Source organism: Eleutherodactylus coqui, chromosome 2, assembly GCF_035609145.1.
Source record: "Eleutherodactylus coqui strain aEleCoq1 chromosome 2, aEleCoq1.hap1, whole genome shotgun sequence".
In the NCBI taxonomy this organism is placed as follows: Eukaryota; Metazoa; Chordata; class Amphibia; order Anura; family Eleutherodactylidae; genus Eleutherodactylus; species Eleutherodactylus coqui.
In genome coordinates, this window is record NC_089838.1 from 51,549,913 (window position 1) to 51,567,142 (window position 17,230).

A 17,230-nucleotide genomic window follows, 5' to 3' on the forward strand; every position below is an offset into this window, starting at 1 on the left:
ATTCAAATGAATGGGGATAGCTGCAGTGCTTGGTGGCCGGGACGCTGATGTGCAGGGGGAAAAAAAAAAAAAGGCCGCAACACTGATTCTGCATTGTGGCCCCTTTATTATCAGCATCGGTTAAAGTCCAATTCCTGGGACCCCCAGCAATTTACAACATGGCAATAACCCTTTAAAAAGCATATTTCTAACTTAGTTTTCAATGGAATATTGTATCCACAGAAAATGATGTGGGTCCCATCCATCTCGAGAATGGGGGTGCGTTAACCTGTCCCAGATGGGGAGGCAGTGGCGGGCGCTGAGCGAGAGCAACAGAGAGGTGGCCGCACATGTACACTGCGCTCTTCATTCATTTCTATGAGAATACAGAACCAGATGGTCAAGCATGAAAGAGCCACAAACCAGCATGGCCACTTTCCAATTCATTCACTCCCTCCCCAATAGGCGCTAGCAATATTCTGCCGCACGGGATGAGGGGGGGGGGGGGGGACGACACGGGACTGACAGGTCTCCTCCGTTAGCCTAGCTCACCGCGGAGAATCGTAGCAATCACAGCATGCCGCGGGATTTAAATCGCTATTATTCTCCGCTAGTGCACACCGGTGCTGTGATTTCCATAGCAACGCTATGAAAAACTTTACAGAGCGTGATCATCGCTCATGGACAGACAGCCTTAAATGTATACGGTGTGAATATTTGTGAAAAGTTCTACCACCTTATATTCCTGAAAGCTTGCTTGCTGTGACATCATGTGTTTTTGTTAGCCATCAAAAGGTATCATATCTACAAGATTACTTGGTTTCTCTCACTGAGAACAATCACACACAACTTTCTAATATACAGTCAGTCCCTCACAGTGGTCAAGAGCTCTGCAGGCAGTCAGTGAGTGGGAATATTCTTACTTACACCCCATAGCTAAAACCTTCCAAACTACAATTGTCAGAAACAAGCAAAGAACGTGACACCGGCGAGAAACCGCAATACCATATACACTCAGACAATAAAAATGATAATGCACCAAGGAGTTGCTGGAATCTGATTAAACGTTCTACGTGCGATTGTAATGATAATGACAAGTGATAACAATATAGGAGTGAAAGGATATGTTTACTGGGAAAACGTTACAATTAAGAGGCTCTAGTACCCTGTTGTGCCGCCTCTAGCTTGGATACAAGCTGTGATACAGTCGGGGATGGAGGCTCTAGTACCCTGTTGTACTGCCTCCAGCTTGGATACAAGATATGATACTATTGGGCACAGAGGCTCTAGTAACCGGTTGTACCGCCTCTAACTTGGCTACAAGATATGATACTGTTGGGCACGGAGGCATACAGGCTCTGTAAGTTATCCTGCGCTACACTTGCCAAAAGATGTTGCAACTGGGCCTCTCAAAGCGGTGCAGACTGCCGAAGCTGGCTTCCCCACGGGTCTCAAATGCTGGATTTGTGATAAATCTGGTAACTGGGCAGGTGAAGGAAGTTCACCAACCTCACGACTGTCGTATTTGATGGCCCATAGACCATCACACCAGCAGGGGGCAGTGTGCTGCTTCACAGCAAAGGTAGGATTGAGGCGCTCACCCCGAGGTCTCCAGGCACAAACATGACCGTCAGCGCCCAAACTAACCCTGGATTCATCGCTAAAAACTATACAGTTCCAGCCTGTAGCAGTCCAATGCAAATTAAGGTGTAGGAGTGTTAATGAGAGGACATGTAATGGGCGCAGTGACACTAAATTTCCTTCTGCTATGCACCTGGAAATAGTCCAGGCAGACAGGGGTCTGTAATAAAGGCGCCAACTGTGTCTGGATTGTGGAAAACAAAACCCTTGTTCTCGCATTCCAATGATGCGCCCCCTCTCAAAATCTATTTACTGAGCAAAATGTCTCTAAGTCCATCATAGAGGCGTCTAGCAGTCAACAATCCCACAACGAGAAGTACACGACACACGAGAAGTCTGTGAAAGTCTTTCTATAGGTCAACGGGAAAGCACTTTTATATAGCAAGAGCCAACGTCTAATCAGACCACACCTGTAATAGTTTATATATCTACCTGAGACAGAACTGCAGGTCGGGTTTTGCAGCAGTCCGACAATTTCTATTTCTTCTGTCAACAAGTGTATATTAGAAAGCACGGTCTCGTTCTCATGCATACCTTACTCAGTGCATACAGATCGAGCAGCCGGCGATCCACCACCGGGATCCTGAGTGTTGATCCTTGCAGCTCCCAGAACTTTGCAAGCTGATCCAGAAAGTCGAGTTTCACTCGGGTCATCGCCTAGAAATCAAGACGGAAAAGTTAATTTTGGTGTTTTTGCATTGGAGACGGATTATCCTGCAACGATAAAATAAAAGGCTCTATAAAAGCCGCGTGAAAGATCTATGAGAAACCTGACAAGTAAGTCGCACTTTCTTTCAGTGCTGAGGAGACAGAAAATGAGCGGCTGATGATAATATAGCTTACAATGAATGCATCAAAAGTGTCATTGCAATATGCAAGGATGGCATAGCACGGGAACAGGGCTGCTCTCCTGAGTAAAAATTACAAGCAGGTGCGGAAAAAATTAGTAAGAACACTTCCAGAAATAGAAGGGTTAATAGTTCATTTTTTGACATTTAAAATGCAAATTGACTGAACAAAAGAGAAATATAAATCTCATCAGTATTTGGTGTGACGCCCTGCACCTTCAGCAGTTCTTCTAGGGACATTTGTACAGTCAGCTATTACGTAGGATTACAGTCAGGTGTATGATTAACCAATTCTACCAATCAAGTGATAATCATCTTGTTCAGATGTAGGGTGTAACAAGTCATTAACTGAAACAGAAGCAGCTGTGTAGGAGGCTTAAAACTGGGTGAGCAGCCGCCAAGCCACTAGAAAGGGGAGGTTATGGAAGACAGTTTCATGTTACAGATATACAGTATAGTAAGACTGAGCACAGCCACAAGATAGTTATACTGCATCAGCATGGTCTCTCCCAGGCAAAGATTTCACACCAGACAGTGGGTTCAGGATGTGCTGTTCAAGCTCTTCTGAAGACAAACAAAGAAATGGGTAACACGAGGGGCATAGAGGCAGCGGTCAGCCAAGGAAACAGTGTGGCAGATGAGACACATCATGATTACTTCTCTTCAAAATTGGAAAATGTCCAGCAGTGCCATCAGCTCAGAACTTGCAGAAACTAGTGGGACGCCACTATACCCATCTACTGTTCGGGAAAGTCCAGCCAAAAGTGGTTTTCATAGGAGAATTGTGGCCAAAAAGCCATACCATCCACTTGAGTCGCTTGGTCTTGTTTCTATGCGTGGAAATCTAGCAACTGGGGTGCAGAAAAAAGGCAGCAAGAGCTCTGGATTGACAACTTAAAGGGGTTGTCCCGCGGCAGCAAGTGGGTCTATACACTTCTGTATGGCCATATTAATGCACTTTGTAATATACATTGTGCATTAATTATGAGCCATACAGAAGTTATAAAAAGTTTTTTACTTACCTGCTCCGTTGCTGGCGTCCTCGTCTCCATGGTGCCGACTAATTTTCGCCCTCCGATGGCCAAATTAGCCGCGCTTGCGCAGTCCTGGTCTTCTGCTCTCTTCAATGGAGCCGCTCGTGCAGAATGCAGGCTCCGTGTAGCTCCGCCCCGTCACGTGCCGATTCCAGCCAATCAGGAGGCTGGAATCGGCAATGGACCGCACAGAAGAGCTGCGGTCCACGGAGGAAGAGGAATCCGGCGGCCATCTTCACAGGTAAGTATAGAAGTCACCGGAGCGCGGGGATTAAGGTAAGCGCTCCGGTAAGCTTTCTGTACGTCCCTGCATCGGGGTTGTCTCGCGCCGAACGGGGGGGGGGGGGGGTTGAAAAAAAAAAAACCCCGTTTCGGCGCGGGACAACCCCTTTAAATATTTGGCTGTAATAGAAGGCCGTTTGCTCGGTGAAGGGCTAGAGAGCGGTACAATAATGAGTGTCTACAGGCAGCAGTGATGCATGGTGGAGAGCGGTACAATGAGCGTCTGCAGGCAGCAGTGATGCATGGTGGAGAGCGGTACAAAAATGAGCGTCTGCAGGCAGCAGAAAAGCATGGGGGAGAGCGGTACAATAATGAGCGTCTGCAGGCAGCAGTGATGCATGGTGGAGAGCGGTACAATAATGAGCGTCTGCAGGCAGCAGTGATGCATGGTGGAGAGCGGTACAATAATGAGCGTCTGCAGGCAGCAGTGATGCATGGTGGAGAGCGGTACAATAATGAGCGTCTGCAGGCAGCAGTAAAGCATGGGGGAGAGCGGTACAATAATGAGTGTCTGCAGGCAGCAGTGAAGCATGGGGGAGAGCGGTACAATAATGAGTGTCTGTAGGCAGCAGTGATGCATGGTGGAGAGCTGTACAATAATGAGTGTCTGCAGGCAGCAGTGATGCATGGTGGAGAGCGGTACAATAATGAGTGTCTGCAGGCAGCAGTGATGCATGGTGGAGAGCGGTACAATAATGAGTGTCTGCAGGCAGCAGTGATGCATGGTGGAGAGCGGTACAATAATGAGTGTCTGCAGGCAGCAGTGAAGCATGGTGAAGAGAGGTACCATAATGAGTGTCTGCGGGCAGCAGTGATGCATGGTGAAGAGAGGTACAATAATGAGTGTCTGCGGGCAGCAGTAAAGCATGGGGGAGAGCGATACAATAATGAGTGCCTGCAGGCAACAGTGATGCATAGTGGAGAGCGGTAAAATAATGAGTGTCTGCTGGCAGCAGTGAAGCATGGTGGAGAGCGGTACAATAATGAGTGTCTGCTGGCAGCAGTAAAGCATCGGGGAGAGCGGTACAATAATGAGTGTCTGCAGGCAGCAGTGAAGCATGGTGAAGAGAGGTACCATAATGAGTGTCTGCAGGCAGCAGTGAAGCATGGTGAAGAGAGGTACAATAATGAGTGTCTGCGGGCAGCAGTGCAGCATGGTGAAGAGAGGTACAATAATGAGTGTCTGCGGGCAGCAGTGAAGCATGGTGAAGAGAGGTACAATAATGAGTGTCTGCGGGCAGCAGTGAAGCATGGTGAAGAGAGGTACAATAATGAGTGTCTGCGGGCAGCAGTGAAGCATGGTGAAGAGAGGTACAATAATGAGTGTCTGTAGGCAGCAGTAAAGCATGGGGGGAGCGGTACAATAATGAGGGTCTGCAGGCAGCAGTGATGCATGGGGGAGAGCGGTATAATAATGTGTCTGCAGGAAAATGGACGTTTGAGACTAAGGCCTCATGTCCACGGCATAAATTAAATTACCTAACTTGCTCATCCTACCGAGTTTTCTTGACATTGTCCTGTGGCTGGCGCATCCTCATATAATATATATTTCCAGGTGAATAACCCTCACAGTGGTTGTTGTAGGGGTCCCAGTATACTGCTTTGACCAGGGGCCCATAATGCTGTTAAGACGGCACTGGTGGAGGCTCCTTACCAGTTTGGGGCTCCATTTCAGGACATGGAGTTAGGGATTGGGTCAGGATTATCGGTGTCCTCGAGGCTCGGAAATACATGCAGATACTTATCCATCATGCAAACACATCAGGGAGGCGTCTGATTGGCTCAAAATGGATTTTGCAGCAGTACAACAACCCCCAACATCCAGCCAATGTCATTAACAACAAGGAGCCCTGGAAGTACCGATTTGGCCCCACAGAGCCCTGATCTCACATCATCCAGTCTGTCTGGGATTACACGAAGAGACAGAAGGATTGGAGCGAGCCGACATCCACAGAAGATCCAAGATGCCTGGAATAACCTCCCCGCCGAGCTCCTCCAAAAACGTGTGCAAGTGTACCTAGAAAAACTGATGCTGAAAGTGAAGGCATCACACCAAATACTGATGGGATTTACATTTCTCTTTTGTTCAGTCACTTTGCATTATGTTAATTGACAGAAATAAACTATTAACCCTTCTATTTCTGGAAGCATTCTTACTCTGCATCATTTTTCCACACCTGCTAAAACTTTTGCACAGCACTGTATATAAGGACATAACAGTATGGGGAGAGGGCCGCTCCACTATGTAAGGACAGATTTAGAATGGTATTTTGGAGCAGCCCCATATCTGCATCGCCGACAATAAAACCTGGAACGTCCAGCAGTAACAGAACGCATGCAAATCTGGAAGTCACAAAGGAGATCAATTCCAGAGAAACGTGTCACCTCCAGCTCGTTCAGTCGCTGCACCCGGGGAGTAAAGCAGAAGCTTTTCACATCGCAGGCGAAGGGCGGCTGCCAGTCCTGTGGAGAGAGGAGCAAAGAGGAGTTGGGTGACATTTCTGATCATCCAGCACAGAACGGCAATATCATAAGTCATCTTACAAGAGAAACCTCCGAGCAGCGAACGCGAACGCACGTTGTTGATTTTCTGTGGATGTTTGCACAGATTTTAGTGTGGACCTGCAGCAGATTTAACCCTTTGAATTGAATTCAAATTAAAGGGGTGCTGCAACTCTGCACCAGACCATGTGATCGCACCCAGAATGAGATTAACACGCCATTTTATCAGCTCCAATTAACGGATGAGTCAGGAGTCGCCAGGACCCCCCCCATCACATACAGCAAAGCATCATGGGCCTGGACGTTGGCACCAGTAAGAACGTGTTTAGTGGTTCTACTCTTACCAGTTGATAGGAGAGGACAGGAAGATTCAGCAGAACAATTGTGTCAAGTCATCCAGCGATACAAAGTGAGCACAAAGATCAGATGTCAGCGCACACAATGCACCATTATGCTGCCGGCAATGCATGACATATTTAAAGGGCTGCAGCCTGTAACAAGAGGAGCGGCTGATATCAGACACATATGGAGGCTCTGGAGATAAGTGATATGAGAAGGCTAATAACAGGGAACAATAGATGAGCAGGGCTGAGCTGCAGTACCGGACGCAGAAGTACAACGGTTTTTTTTTGGTTTTCGTTTTTTTAAACTCCTGCTTTCCTGCGACACAATCGCAGTGACAGCTGCATCTGTGCCGCAGATAGGGACGGTTTCCATTGGCCTAAATGAAAGCCGCTGGAACCGTTCGTGCGGGAAAACCGCACAAAAGTGGAACATGCTGCGGTTGTTTAATTACCTGCGGGTGCCAAATGATTCCATGAGTGCGGATCGCACGTGCGGGAAACCTGCATGGATTTTAAAATTCCGATTTTGCCATGGACATGAGGCCTAAGAGGCGCACCTCTTAATACACCTGCCGCAGCCATGGGAGCTCGTGTGCCAGATCCAAGTCTACGCCGGCTGCTAATTGGTCAGATATCAGTATTATTTAAACCAGTATTTGGCATAAATTATAGTGGATATGACGAGCCCGCAGCCTAATGCTAAGCCACATTCCATTAAAAAAAATAAAAAAGTTGAGTCTGGTGTAAACCTTCAGAAAGTAATTTCTGTCCATTGTGCGGAAACTGCAGCCTGCTGGTGCCACCATTCTGGCGTAAGCCAGATCGCAAGTGTGCGCCATCACTCGGTAGGTTTTCCTTTGCCCATCCCACTGATTTGAATAGGCTGCTGTCATCTGAGAAAGCGGACCAGAATGGGACAGGCTGCCATTTAAAATGTTTTTCTTCATTTTTAGCCCTTTAACTATCAGCCTATTTCTCAGGTTTTCATTTTTTTTTCCCATTCTCATGTTCCAAAAGCTAAACGTTTTTCCCTCTTACACGGCCTTACGAGGACTTGTTTTTCATGGAACGAGTTGTTTGTTTTTTTTAACGGTACCCATTTCATGCCCCACAGGTGGAAAATACTTTCACACATTTATAAGTGGATAGAAAAACAAAATGGCCCTTTCTTTCCTCCGGGAGGTTCTGCTTTTGCAGTAAACGTCAATCTGTTGATTAGTACCATTATGAGCTTAGAGTTGGGTTTTTTTTGTTTTACTATATTAAAAATAAAACCTATTTTAAAAAATGCTTTTTGCTGTCATTCTGTGCACCACAACGGTTTCTTATTTTCCCTTTTATGGCGCTGTGCGAGAGTTAATCTATGTAGAGCGCGGAGTAGTTTTTATTGTTACCATTTTCAGATACACACGACTTTTATTCAAATACCATCAGAAGAGCAGAAAACAAAGAAACAATTATGGTTTATTTTGTAAACGGCGTTCACAGTTTACAAAATAAGTGTAAGGGTGACTACCCACTTGCGTTTGCGAATTTGCTGTATTTTTTTCCCCCAGGTGTCTATGGGACTTTCTAGTGTTAAAAACGCATAGTGGCAAAAAAAAAAAATAATCGCAATTTAAAGCGAAATCGCGACTTTGCGCAATGCGATTTTAACATTACAAGTCCCATAGACACCTGGGGGAAAAAAATGCTGCGAATTTTGCAGTGAAAAAGAACTGTAGTGGGTAGTCACCCTAACACTGGTGGTTCTGGCTTTTTTGTACACTGTGATGACAGTGATTTTTTTTGTTTTTTTATATTGTTCAGTTAATTTTGTGAGAAAAATTTGGAGAAATTTTTATTTTTCGCTTTTTTTAACTTTTAAATTTTACATTCTGTTTTAGTCTCCACTACGGGGCATCAGCAAGCTTTGATCACTTCCATAACATACCGAAATTTCTCCACATTTCAGTGTTCACCTACAAAGCTGGTCTACAGGCAAGCTAATCCATTTAGGCCCCATTTCAACAGGGGTTAAAATACCAGCGTTTTTCCCGCACGCGGATCCACGCCCCATAGGGATGCATTGGACACCCGCAGGTAGTTAAATACCTGCGGATGTCATTTTTCCCTTCGGGCGCGGATCCGCGTGTGGGAAAAAAAAACGGACATGCTCCATTTTAGTGTGGGTCTCCCGCGGGGACGGCTCCCGCAGGCTTCTATTGAAGCCTATGGAAGCCGTCCGGATCCAAGGAACACCCTAGCATAATTAAAACTTACCTGTCCTGGGGCAGGGCGTAGATCGAGGCTTAGCTACAGAGTGCTCACCCGAGCCAAGGAGGAGGGAGGGCTGGGGCTTCCAGACTTTGCGCTTTACTATAATAATAATAATAATAATAATAATCTTTATTTGTATAGCGCCAACTTATTCCGCAGTATAGAGCAAGTATAGCCAATTGCGTCCTCACACTACTTCAAGGGAGGGCGACAAAATTGTGGGTGGAAATGGAACATGAATCAGACGCTAGGGCGATACAGGGGGCCCCATGGATCCCAAGACAATACATGGGAGACCTCACCTCCCTGTCACCCCTTGTCAAGGGGATTCTCAAGATCTGGGGGACATTCGCATCAAAGCTAGGTCTAGCAACAGTACCGGGCCCCCTTACACCACTACTGGCCAACCCTCAATTCCCAGCAACTAGAAGCATTATATCGATACTATCCCTCCCTTGTCATCCAATACCGAGAGTCAGAGATGTACTGACCCAAAATGGAATGAAGTCCCTGACGGAGATTCACGGGAATTCCATCCCACACCCGGGAGCCTGGCTGAGATATCTTCAAGTTAGGGAATTTGTGGGGTCCCTGGCGCCTGAGGGGTATGGTAGTAAACAGTTGACGCCGTTTGAGCACCTGTGCATGTCCTCGGCTCCTACTGAGCATGGAATATCAACTATTTACAAGTTGCTGCTGACAAAGGATACGGGGGACGAACCACCCAGTTACACAGCCCAGTGGGAATCAGAACTGGGCAGAAGCCCAACGAGGGCAGATTGGCAGAGAGCGTTCCTTCTATGCCACAAAAGTTCCAGATTTGGGAGACTCCAGGAGCAAAACTATAAGGTCCTATCCAGGTGGTATTGGACACCGTCGAGACTGCATCAACTCGATAAACAAATACCCCCAACCTGTTGGAGGTGCCAGAAAGGCTCTGGGACAATGTCGCACATTTGGTGGGACTGCCCCCCAGTTAGAGAACTCTGATATAATGTAGAAACATTATACAACGAGATGACCAGGTCGGCGGTGTCCCTGACAGCTGAAATGACCCTGCTCCTGATGCTCCCCGGACCTATAGCCAAAGTCAAGGCGGACTTATTGAGGATGGTGATACTGGCAACTAGGATGTCTGTCCCTGGGCTGTGGAGATCCACGACCCCTCCCACTAGAATAGTTTGGGCTGAGAAACTGAACCTCCTTATGAGGTATGAAGAGGAGGGGGCTGATTGCGAGCAGGAACGACTGTACTCCCACGATTTCTGGAGCCCTTGGATCGCAATGAGAGACTCAGACCAATTCAAAAAATGGCTGGAAACAGGTCGGTTAGGTTGATAACCTTTAGGAGCGGGTAAGCGAGGCTGATATTTTTCCCGTACCACCCCTTCCCCTACCCCCGCTTCACCTCTCCCCTCACCCCCCCAGTTATGTTCATGATTTGTTATAATCTTATATTGCGTAGTTCCCAATTTCTGATACGAGACACAAGAGATTAAGCTATACAATCTAGTTCATGCCATAAGTATTAGGAAACCAAGATATGCTGATTGTTGTGCTTATACGGACACATGTTGATACCAACGATGGTGTGCAATGTCTATACAATGACTATACAATACTTTTCTTTGAAAACCAATAAAAACCGATTGAACCAAAACTTACCTGTCCTGGACGCTGCAGGTCTCCCCTCCGTCGTGGCCGGATCTTCTTTCTTCGGCCTAGCGGATGTGCCCGGCGCATGCGCGCGGCGCGCCGCCGGAGTGCCGAGCACATCTGCCGGGTCGAAGAAAGAAGATTCGGCCGCGATGGAGGGGAGACCTACAGCGTCCAGGACAGGTGAGTTTATTCTTATTTTCAGGCCTCATATCCCCGGGAAAGAAGGGATCAGCTGCGGATTCTGCATGGAGAATCCACGGCGGGCCTGATTTTTCCCATGGACATAAGGCCTTAGTGATGGAGCTTTTTTGTTTATTTCCATTTTCGTGTTTTTCTCCCCACTTTTAAAAATCGTAACTCCTTTATTTATCCATCGACGTCGCTTTATGAGGGCTTGTTTTCTGCGGGACGAGTTGTACTTTTCAATGATGCTATTTAATGCACCATATAATGTACTGAAAAACGTTTTAAAAATTGGAGTGAAATGGAAAAAAAAACCAAAAACATTCCGCCATCTTTTCGGTGCGTCTTATTTCTATGGCGCACAAACTGCAACAAAACTGACATGATAACTTTATTCTGTGGGTCAGTACGATTACTACGATACCAAACTTGGTGGTGGGGGTGGGGTGTGTGTTATTTTTTACTACCTTTGTACCATAAAAACACCACGTTTGCTTGCGTGAGGGCTTGTTTTTTTGTGGTAACAGTTGCAGTTTTTATTGATACTATTTTGAGCCGATTTTTTTGAGCATTCATTATATTTTTTGGCAGGCAAATAAAAAAAAATTAAAAACAAACTGTCAGAATTTCTATTTTTATTTGAATACAGCATTCACCATGTGCAATAAGAAACAAAATATTCTCATTGTCCGGGTCGCCATGAAAGCAGTAATGCAGATTATGTACTGCCTTTTTAACATTTTGGTGGTATTTAACCCATTTAAAGGGAACCTTTCATGAAGTTCTTACAATTCAGTCCACAATAAACCTTTAACAGCGCTGCGGATGAGATTCCCTTATGGCTTTTTTGTTCTGTATTCCGCTCTCTGCTACCTTTACAATCTGCTTTTGAAGGTTTTTTTTGTCACGCCTGATTGTGGCATATAGGGGGTTAAACTATCAGGATGCGAGAATTAGCCTCTCCTGGTTGTTAGAGCAGGAGCCTGGTTGTCCGCAGTCACTGCTTCAGGCTGTAATCACACGGGTGAACGCAATATCTGTTCGAGCATCGCGATTGTAACAATGATTGTATCAAAAAAAGAAGGTACCAATGGAAACTACAGCATCCAAGCTAGAGGCGGTACAACAGGGTACTAGAGGCTCCATGCCCGCTCGTATCACATCTTGTATCCAAGCTAGAGATGGTACAACAGGGTACTAGAGCCTCCATGCCCAACTGTATCACATCTTATATACAAGCTAGAGGCGGTACAACAGGGTACTAAAGCCTACATGCCTGCCCATATAACATCCTATATACAAGCTAGAGGTGATACAACAGGGTACTAGAGCCTCCACGCCCGCTCGTATCACATCCTATATACAAGCTAGAGGTGGTACAACAGGGTACTAGAGCCTCTACGCCCGCTCGTATCACATCTTATATACAAGCTAGAGGTGGTACAACAGGGTACTAGAGCCTCCATGCCCGCTCGTATCACATCTTATATACAAGCTAGAGGTGGTACAACAGGGTACTAGAGCCTTCATGCCTGCCTGTATCACATCTTATATACAAGCTAGAGGTAGTACAACAGGGTACTAGAGCCTTCATGCCCACCCATATCACATCCTGTATCCAAGCTAGAGGTGGTACAAGAGGGTACTAGAGCCTTCATGCCCACCCATATCACATCCTGTATCCAAGCTAGAGGTGGTACAAGAGGGTACTAGAGCCTTCATGCCCACCCATATCACATCTTGCATCCAAGCTAGAGGCGGTACAACAGGGTACTAGAGCCGCCATGTCTGCACGTATCACACCTTGTATCCAAGCTAGAGGTGGTACAACAGGGTACTAGAGCCTCCATGCCCGCTCGTATCACATCTTATATACAAGCTAGAGATGGTACAACAGGGTACTAGAGCCTCCATGCCCAACTGTATCACATCTTAAATACAAGCTAGAGGCGGTACAACAGGGTACTAGAGCCTCCACGCCCGCTCGTATCACATCTTATATACAAGCTAGAGGTGGTACAACAGGGTACTAGAGCCTCCATGCCCAACTGTATCACATCTTATATACAAGCTAGAGGTGGTACAACAGGGTACTAGTATAATATATAGAATTGTGGCTGGCTGCACGCAGCAAATACCTTCCATAGCATGCTGAGGAAAAGTGATTATTCCTGCACACAAGCGGAAAAGAAAATCGCTGCATGCTCCATTTTAGTGCGATCGCCGCACGGAAATGGACACTGCGAAAAGGTTGTGGATTCCGGGAATACCTGGGATTTTTTAAAAAGTCCCAAAAACTGCACCATCCATGTCAGACGGCTCGCTGTGCGGATCATTCCACAGTATAGCCAGCCAAGAAGAAAGCAGGTAGGGCACAGATGCTGGCTGGGCGCAAGGTCAGATTCCACTGCGGGCTCCTGCATGCGGAATGTGACCTGGTGATGTGAAGCCGGCCTAAGGCCTCCTGCACGTGGAATTCAAAATAGGCATCGTCCTCCAGGTTCAACAGCCAATACTGCCCAGAACGATTGAAAACTGCTTTTTTCCTTTACCTGAGCGGAAATCAATTGTGTGGGGTGTGGGGGGGGATAAAAAAAAATTAAATAAAAAAAAAAAACCAAACAAAAACGCATTTTCTATATTTGCGCAGACAGCTTCCATTGAAGTCAATGCTAACTGTACGATCTGCAAACCTTCTGCAATGAAATTGCGAAAAGGTTGCAGATTCTACGTCATCGCTAAAAGTCTGAATTGTGCATATCCAGCTGTGCGGACCAACCGCAGTACGGGGAAGATTTCAGAAAACATGGTACGCACGCATGCCGGCTGGGCACAGGGTGGGAATCCGACTCGCCCGTGTATTAAGACAAAGCTAAAAGCCTTTGGTGCTGCTGCGACTGTAGCTGCGATGCACCGAACTGACGGATTACTTACCCCTCGTGGTGAACGTCTTCGGGAGAAAATAAGAACAAAACAACGCCATTCAGCTTTTTAAAATCAACCCAAGTCCACGAAAAATTTGAAAAGCGATTAAAAAGTCATATGTGCTCAAGAATTGCACCACTAGAAACTACAGGACGTCCCGCAAACAACGAGCCCCACACAGCTATGTCCTCAGGAAAATAAAAAGTTATGGTGGTCAGAAGACGGCGGCGGAAAATAAAGTATGGCCTCCTGCAGACGGCGAGGTAGGATCTTACTGTGAGAATTCTGGCAGAGGGATGCGAGCCGTGCCCCTGCAGTGACCGCTGCGGCTCACCCGCTCCCATCATCTTTCCGCTCTGCTGTGTGCCGCATGCTGCCCAGCCGTCGCATGCGCAGAGCAGAGCCGACACGTCAGCCGTGACGTTTCAGTACGGGCCTGCGAGGCTCGCACAGAATTAGGACCTGCCGCAATTTGTTTACCGCGTGAGTTTTTACAGGGTCAAATCACGGCTGCCTTATCTAATACAATCCTATGGCAGCGGGCACAGGCGGAAATACTGCGGGAAATCCCACCCGTGTGCAGGGGGCCTATTTTTAAAAGAAGCACAGCAAAAAACAAAAAAAACACCCCACTGTATAAATTTGGTATTGTCGTAATCCTACTGACCCTCAGAATAACGTTATGTTACTTTGGCCGCAGTATGTACGCTGTAAAAGCAAGACACTAGAAAAATGTCAGAATTGCATTTTTCCCCCCAATTCTCCCCACTTAGATATGTTTGATACGTTTTTCAGTCCATTATACGGTACACAGAACCGCTGACCAACTCCACAGACGGCTAGTCTTCACGGGGGTAAACAGCTTACGTTTCACTATTTTCACGTTTATAACGTGTTTTACTTTGTTTGTTACAGATGTTTTACATCTATGGCAGCCATCTTTATCCCCTCCCTTCCCCCCGGGGGGCGCAGGTCACCTGTCCTAAGCAGATCACACGGCTTTCCAGCTCCCAGAGGAATTTCCTAATTACGTGTTGGGGCTGCGGACGCTTCACGCTGATCTCACAGAGTTAAATCCTGTTACTGTGAAGAGACGCCATCGCTGAGCCCGATGCAAATGATTCACCGGCTAAACAAATCTGGCCAGCAGGGGGAGGGAGGAGGATGGCAGCTTTGTGCCTCCTGTCTTACCTTGGGGGGTCTGATTTTACATATTCCGGTTCGCTCGGCGATGGGGCGAATGCGTCCGATGAAACTTAAGGGGTCGGAGAATTCCTCCCAGCTGGGCTCAAAGACCGGGCACTCCGGAGGGGGAACAAACTCATTGTACGCAGCCATGCCAGGGGGCGCTGCTGGGTCACTCTCATAGAAATCCAATGTAGTCCAAGATGTCGAGTGAGCGGGCACCGGCCGGGCACTAACCGCACCCCCTCATCGCCAGGCGGCAACCGGCTGTCTGTTCTAGTGTTGGAGCGAGCGAATAATCAGCTAAAAACTCCCACCGTGGCTACGCCATTTATTACTGGATGTCACCACCCTGACAACCGCCAATTACCACATCTCGCTGCAGATCACTCCTGACAACCAGGCGGCTACCAAGAAGACGACCTTAAATCACCCCCAAGACCACCAGACACAACAAAGACCACCTGACAACCGGAGAGCAGCTAAGGCTTAACCCTGACAACCAGCACAACGATGGATTATCCCGACAACCAACCAAGATGTCAAATCAACCCAGAAACACAAGATAACCCGACAGTGAACCACCCGAACTCCGCCAACCGGGCCACCGAAGAACTGCTCCCGCCAACCGGGCCACCGAAGAACTGCTCCCGCCAACCGGGCCACCCAATTAAGGACCAGGTTACCAGAAGAGTCTTCCGACAACCCGGGCCGACAGAAAATAACTACCGACAACCAGGCCGACAGATCTTGGATAAGCCCAGGGACTAAACAAAAAACAACAAAACACAACACTACTGTGATTAACGATAAACCCCGACAACTAGGTGGTTATTCCCGGCAACCAGGCCCAACAATAAGGGTACCAGATTAGTCTTGACAACAGACCAATCAACCTGACAACCAGAAAATAACTGCTGACAAGTAAACCAACCAATTATGGAGGAGCCCCGACAACCAGGCCAAACGATTAATGATAAACCCCGACAACCAGGTTACCAGAAAGAAAATACTAACAACCAGGCTGACCGATCCTGGATAAACCCCGACAACAAGGTCACTAAAAAAATTGATCCCGACAACCAGACCAAGTGATTAACGATGAACTGCGACTACTAGAGACCAGACGAGTCCCGGCAACAGGCCAACTAACCCCTAACAACCAGAGGATTATTCCCGACAACCAAGGACCAGATGAGTCCCGACAACCAAGGGGCAAAGGAGTCCCGACAATCAGGGCAGCAAAGAGTCCTGACAACTAGGCCGACCGATCACGGCCGAGCCCCGACAACCAGGAGACTGCTAGTGGCCCCTGACAACCAGGACAAGGCCAGGACGCCCCCCGAGTTCCCATCAGGCCTCCCCCGGCCGCCGTCTCCTCAGGACCCGGTCCCCGGGCTTCCCGGTGTGATTCCGCAGTGCCGCCCGCCGTGCCCTCCCCCTCCTCACGCCGCGGCCGAAGCTCTCGTCAACGGGCAGCAAAGACCGGTTTGTTTTCTTCTCAGTCCGAGGCCGGAAGTTGGGTTACCGGAAACCGGAACTGTGTCCCTCCGCCCGCCGGAGGCAGCGAGTACGCAGCTGTTGTGGCGGCGACGAGAGGCAGAGCGGAGACCCGTGAGGATGTGAGACGTTACCGAGGAGGAGGACGACGGGACGGTCCCTCAGCGAGGCCTCACCGGGCGGAGGGATTTGTGTGCGGAGCGGCCGGTATCACTCCGCGTCACCCTGCAGTACCGGAGGCGGCCGGCAGAGGGGGCGAGAGCAGTTGTAGAGAGGACGACTCATATAGGACAGGAGATGATGGCTGTCAGCAGCAGACTTTACTTTTAAGGACGATGCACATTTCTTGCCCTATTTTTTTACTGCCCGAATAGATCAGGCACATAGATTCATTAAATGTAATTTTCACGCAGGCCAAAATTGCGCGAAGAAAAAAAAAAGCATGATTTTTTTAAAAATTCCATATAACTTCCCCTCCCCCGGCAGTTTAGGAGGCGCTCCGATCGTTCTGTGGGAAAAGGACATTACCGTTTTGGACAACCAAAACTTGTTCTGCTTTAACCGTCGGCAGCACTGCCCTATCAGGTCTACCAACATGCTTCCAGAGATAAGATCGGTGGCTTTAAAATGACACCAAAAGCCCGTCGGTAGCCTTACAGCCCCAGAGCTCCAGCCGTATGAAGTGGGGTCGGGAATGCTGACTGTACACTTATCAGTTCTCTCGATATGCTAAACAGAGGAGGGATCAGCAGTGGAGATCTGTGATTCTTCTGTGTATCTCCCTGTCCCAGGGAAGAGGGACATTTTTGTTCATGTTATCACCCCCTCAATTAGAAAGCAAATTTGCTCTCTAATTGACATATGAGGGTTTTTTTTTTCCCCCGAGAAA

The 17,230-nt window shown here is 47.7% G+C and overlaps 1 protein-coding gene across 2 annotated transcripts in view; it reads right to left on the minus strand.

Annotated features, from left to right (window-relative positions):
* Positions 1-16,529, minus strand: part of KDM5A (lysine demethylase 5A) — a 66,332-nt gene extending 49,803 nt beyond the window's left edge. Inside the window, exons 1-3 of one of the 2 annotated variants that reach the window (XM_066590915.1) lie at positions 14,848-16,529; positions 6,170-6,247; positions 2,155-2,277 (exon numbers count right to left, since the gene is read on the minus strand). In XM_066590915.1, coding sequence (XP_066447012.1) covers positions 2,155-2,277; positions 6,170-6,247; positions 14,848-14,994 — 348 coding nt within the window. In that variant the 5' untranslated portion in view covers positions 14,995-16,529. The remainder of the gene's footprint in view (positions 1-2,154; positions 2,278-6,169; positions 6,248-14,847) is intronic. The other variant, XM_066590916.1, reaches the window with a different exon arrangement.
* Positions 16,530-17,230: the final 701 nt, after the last annotated feature.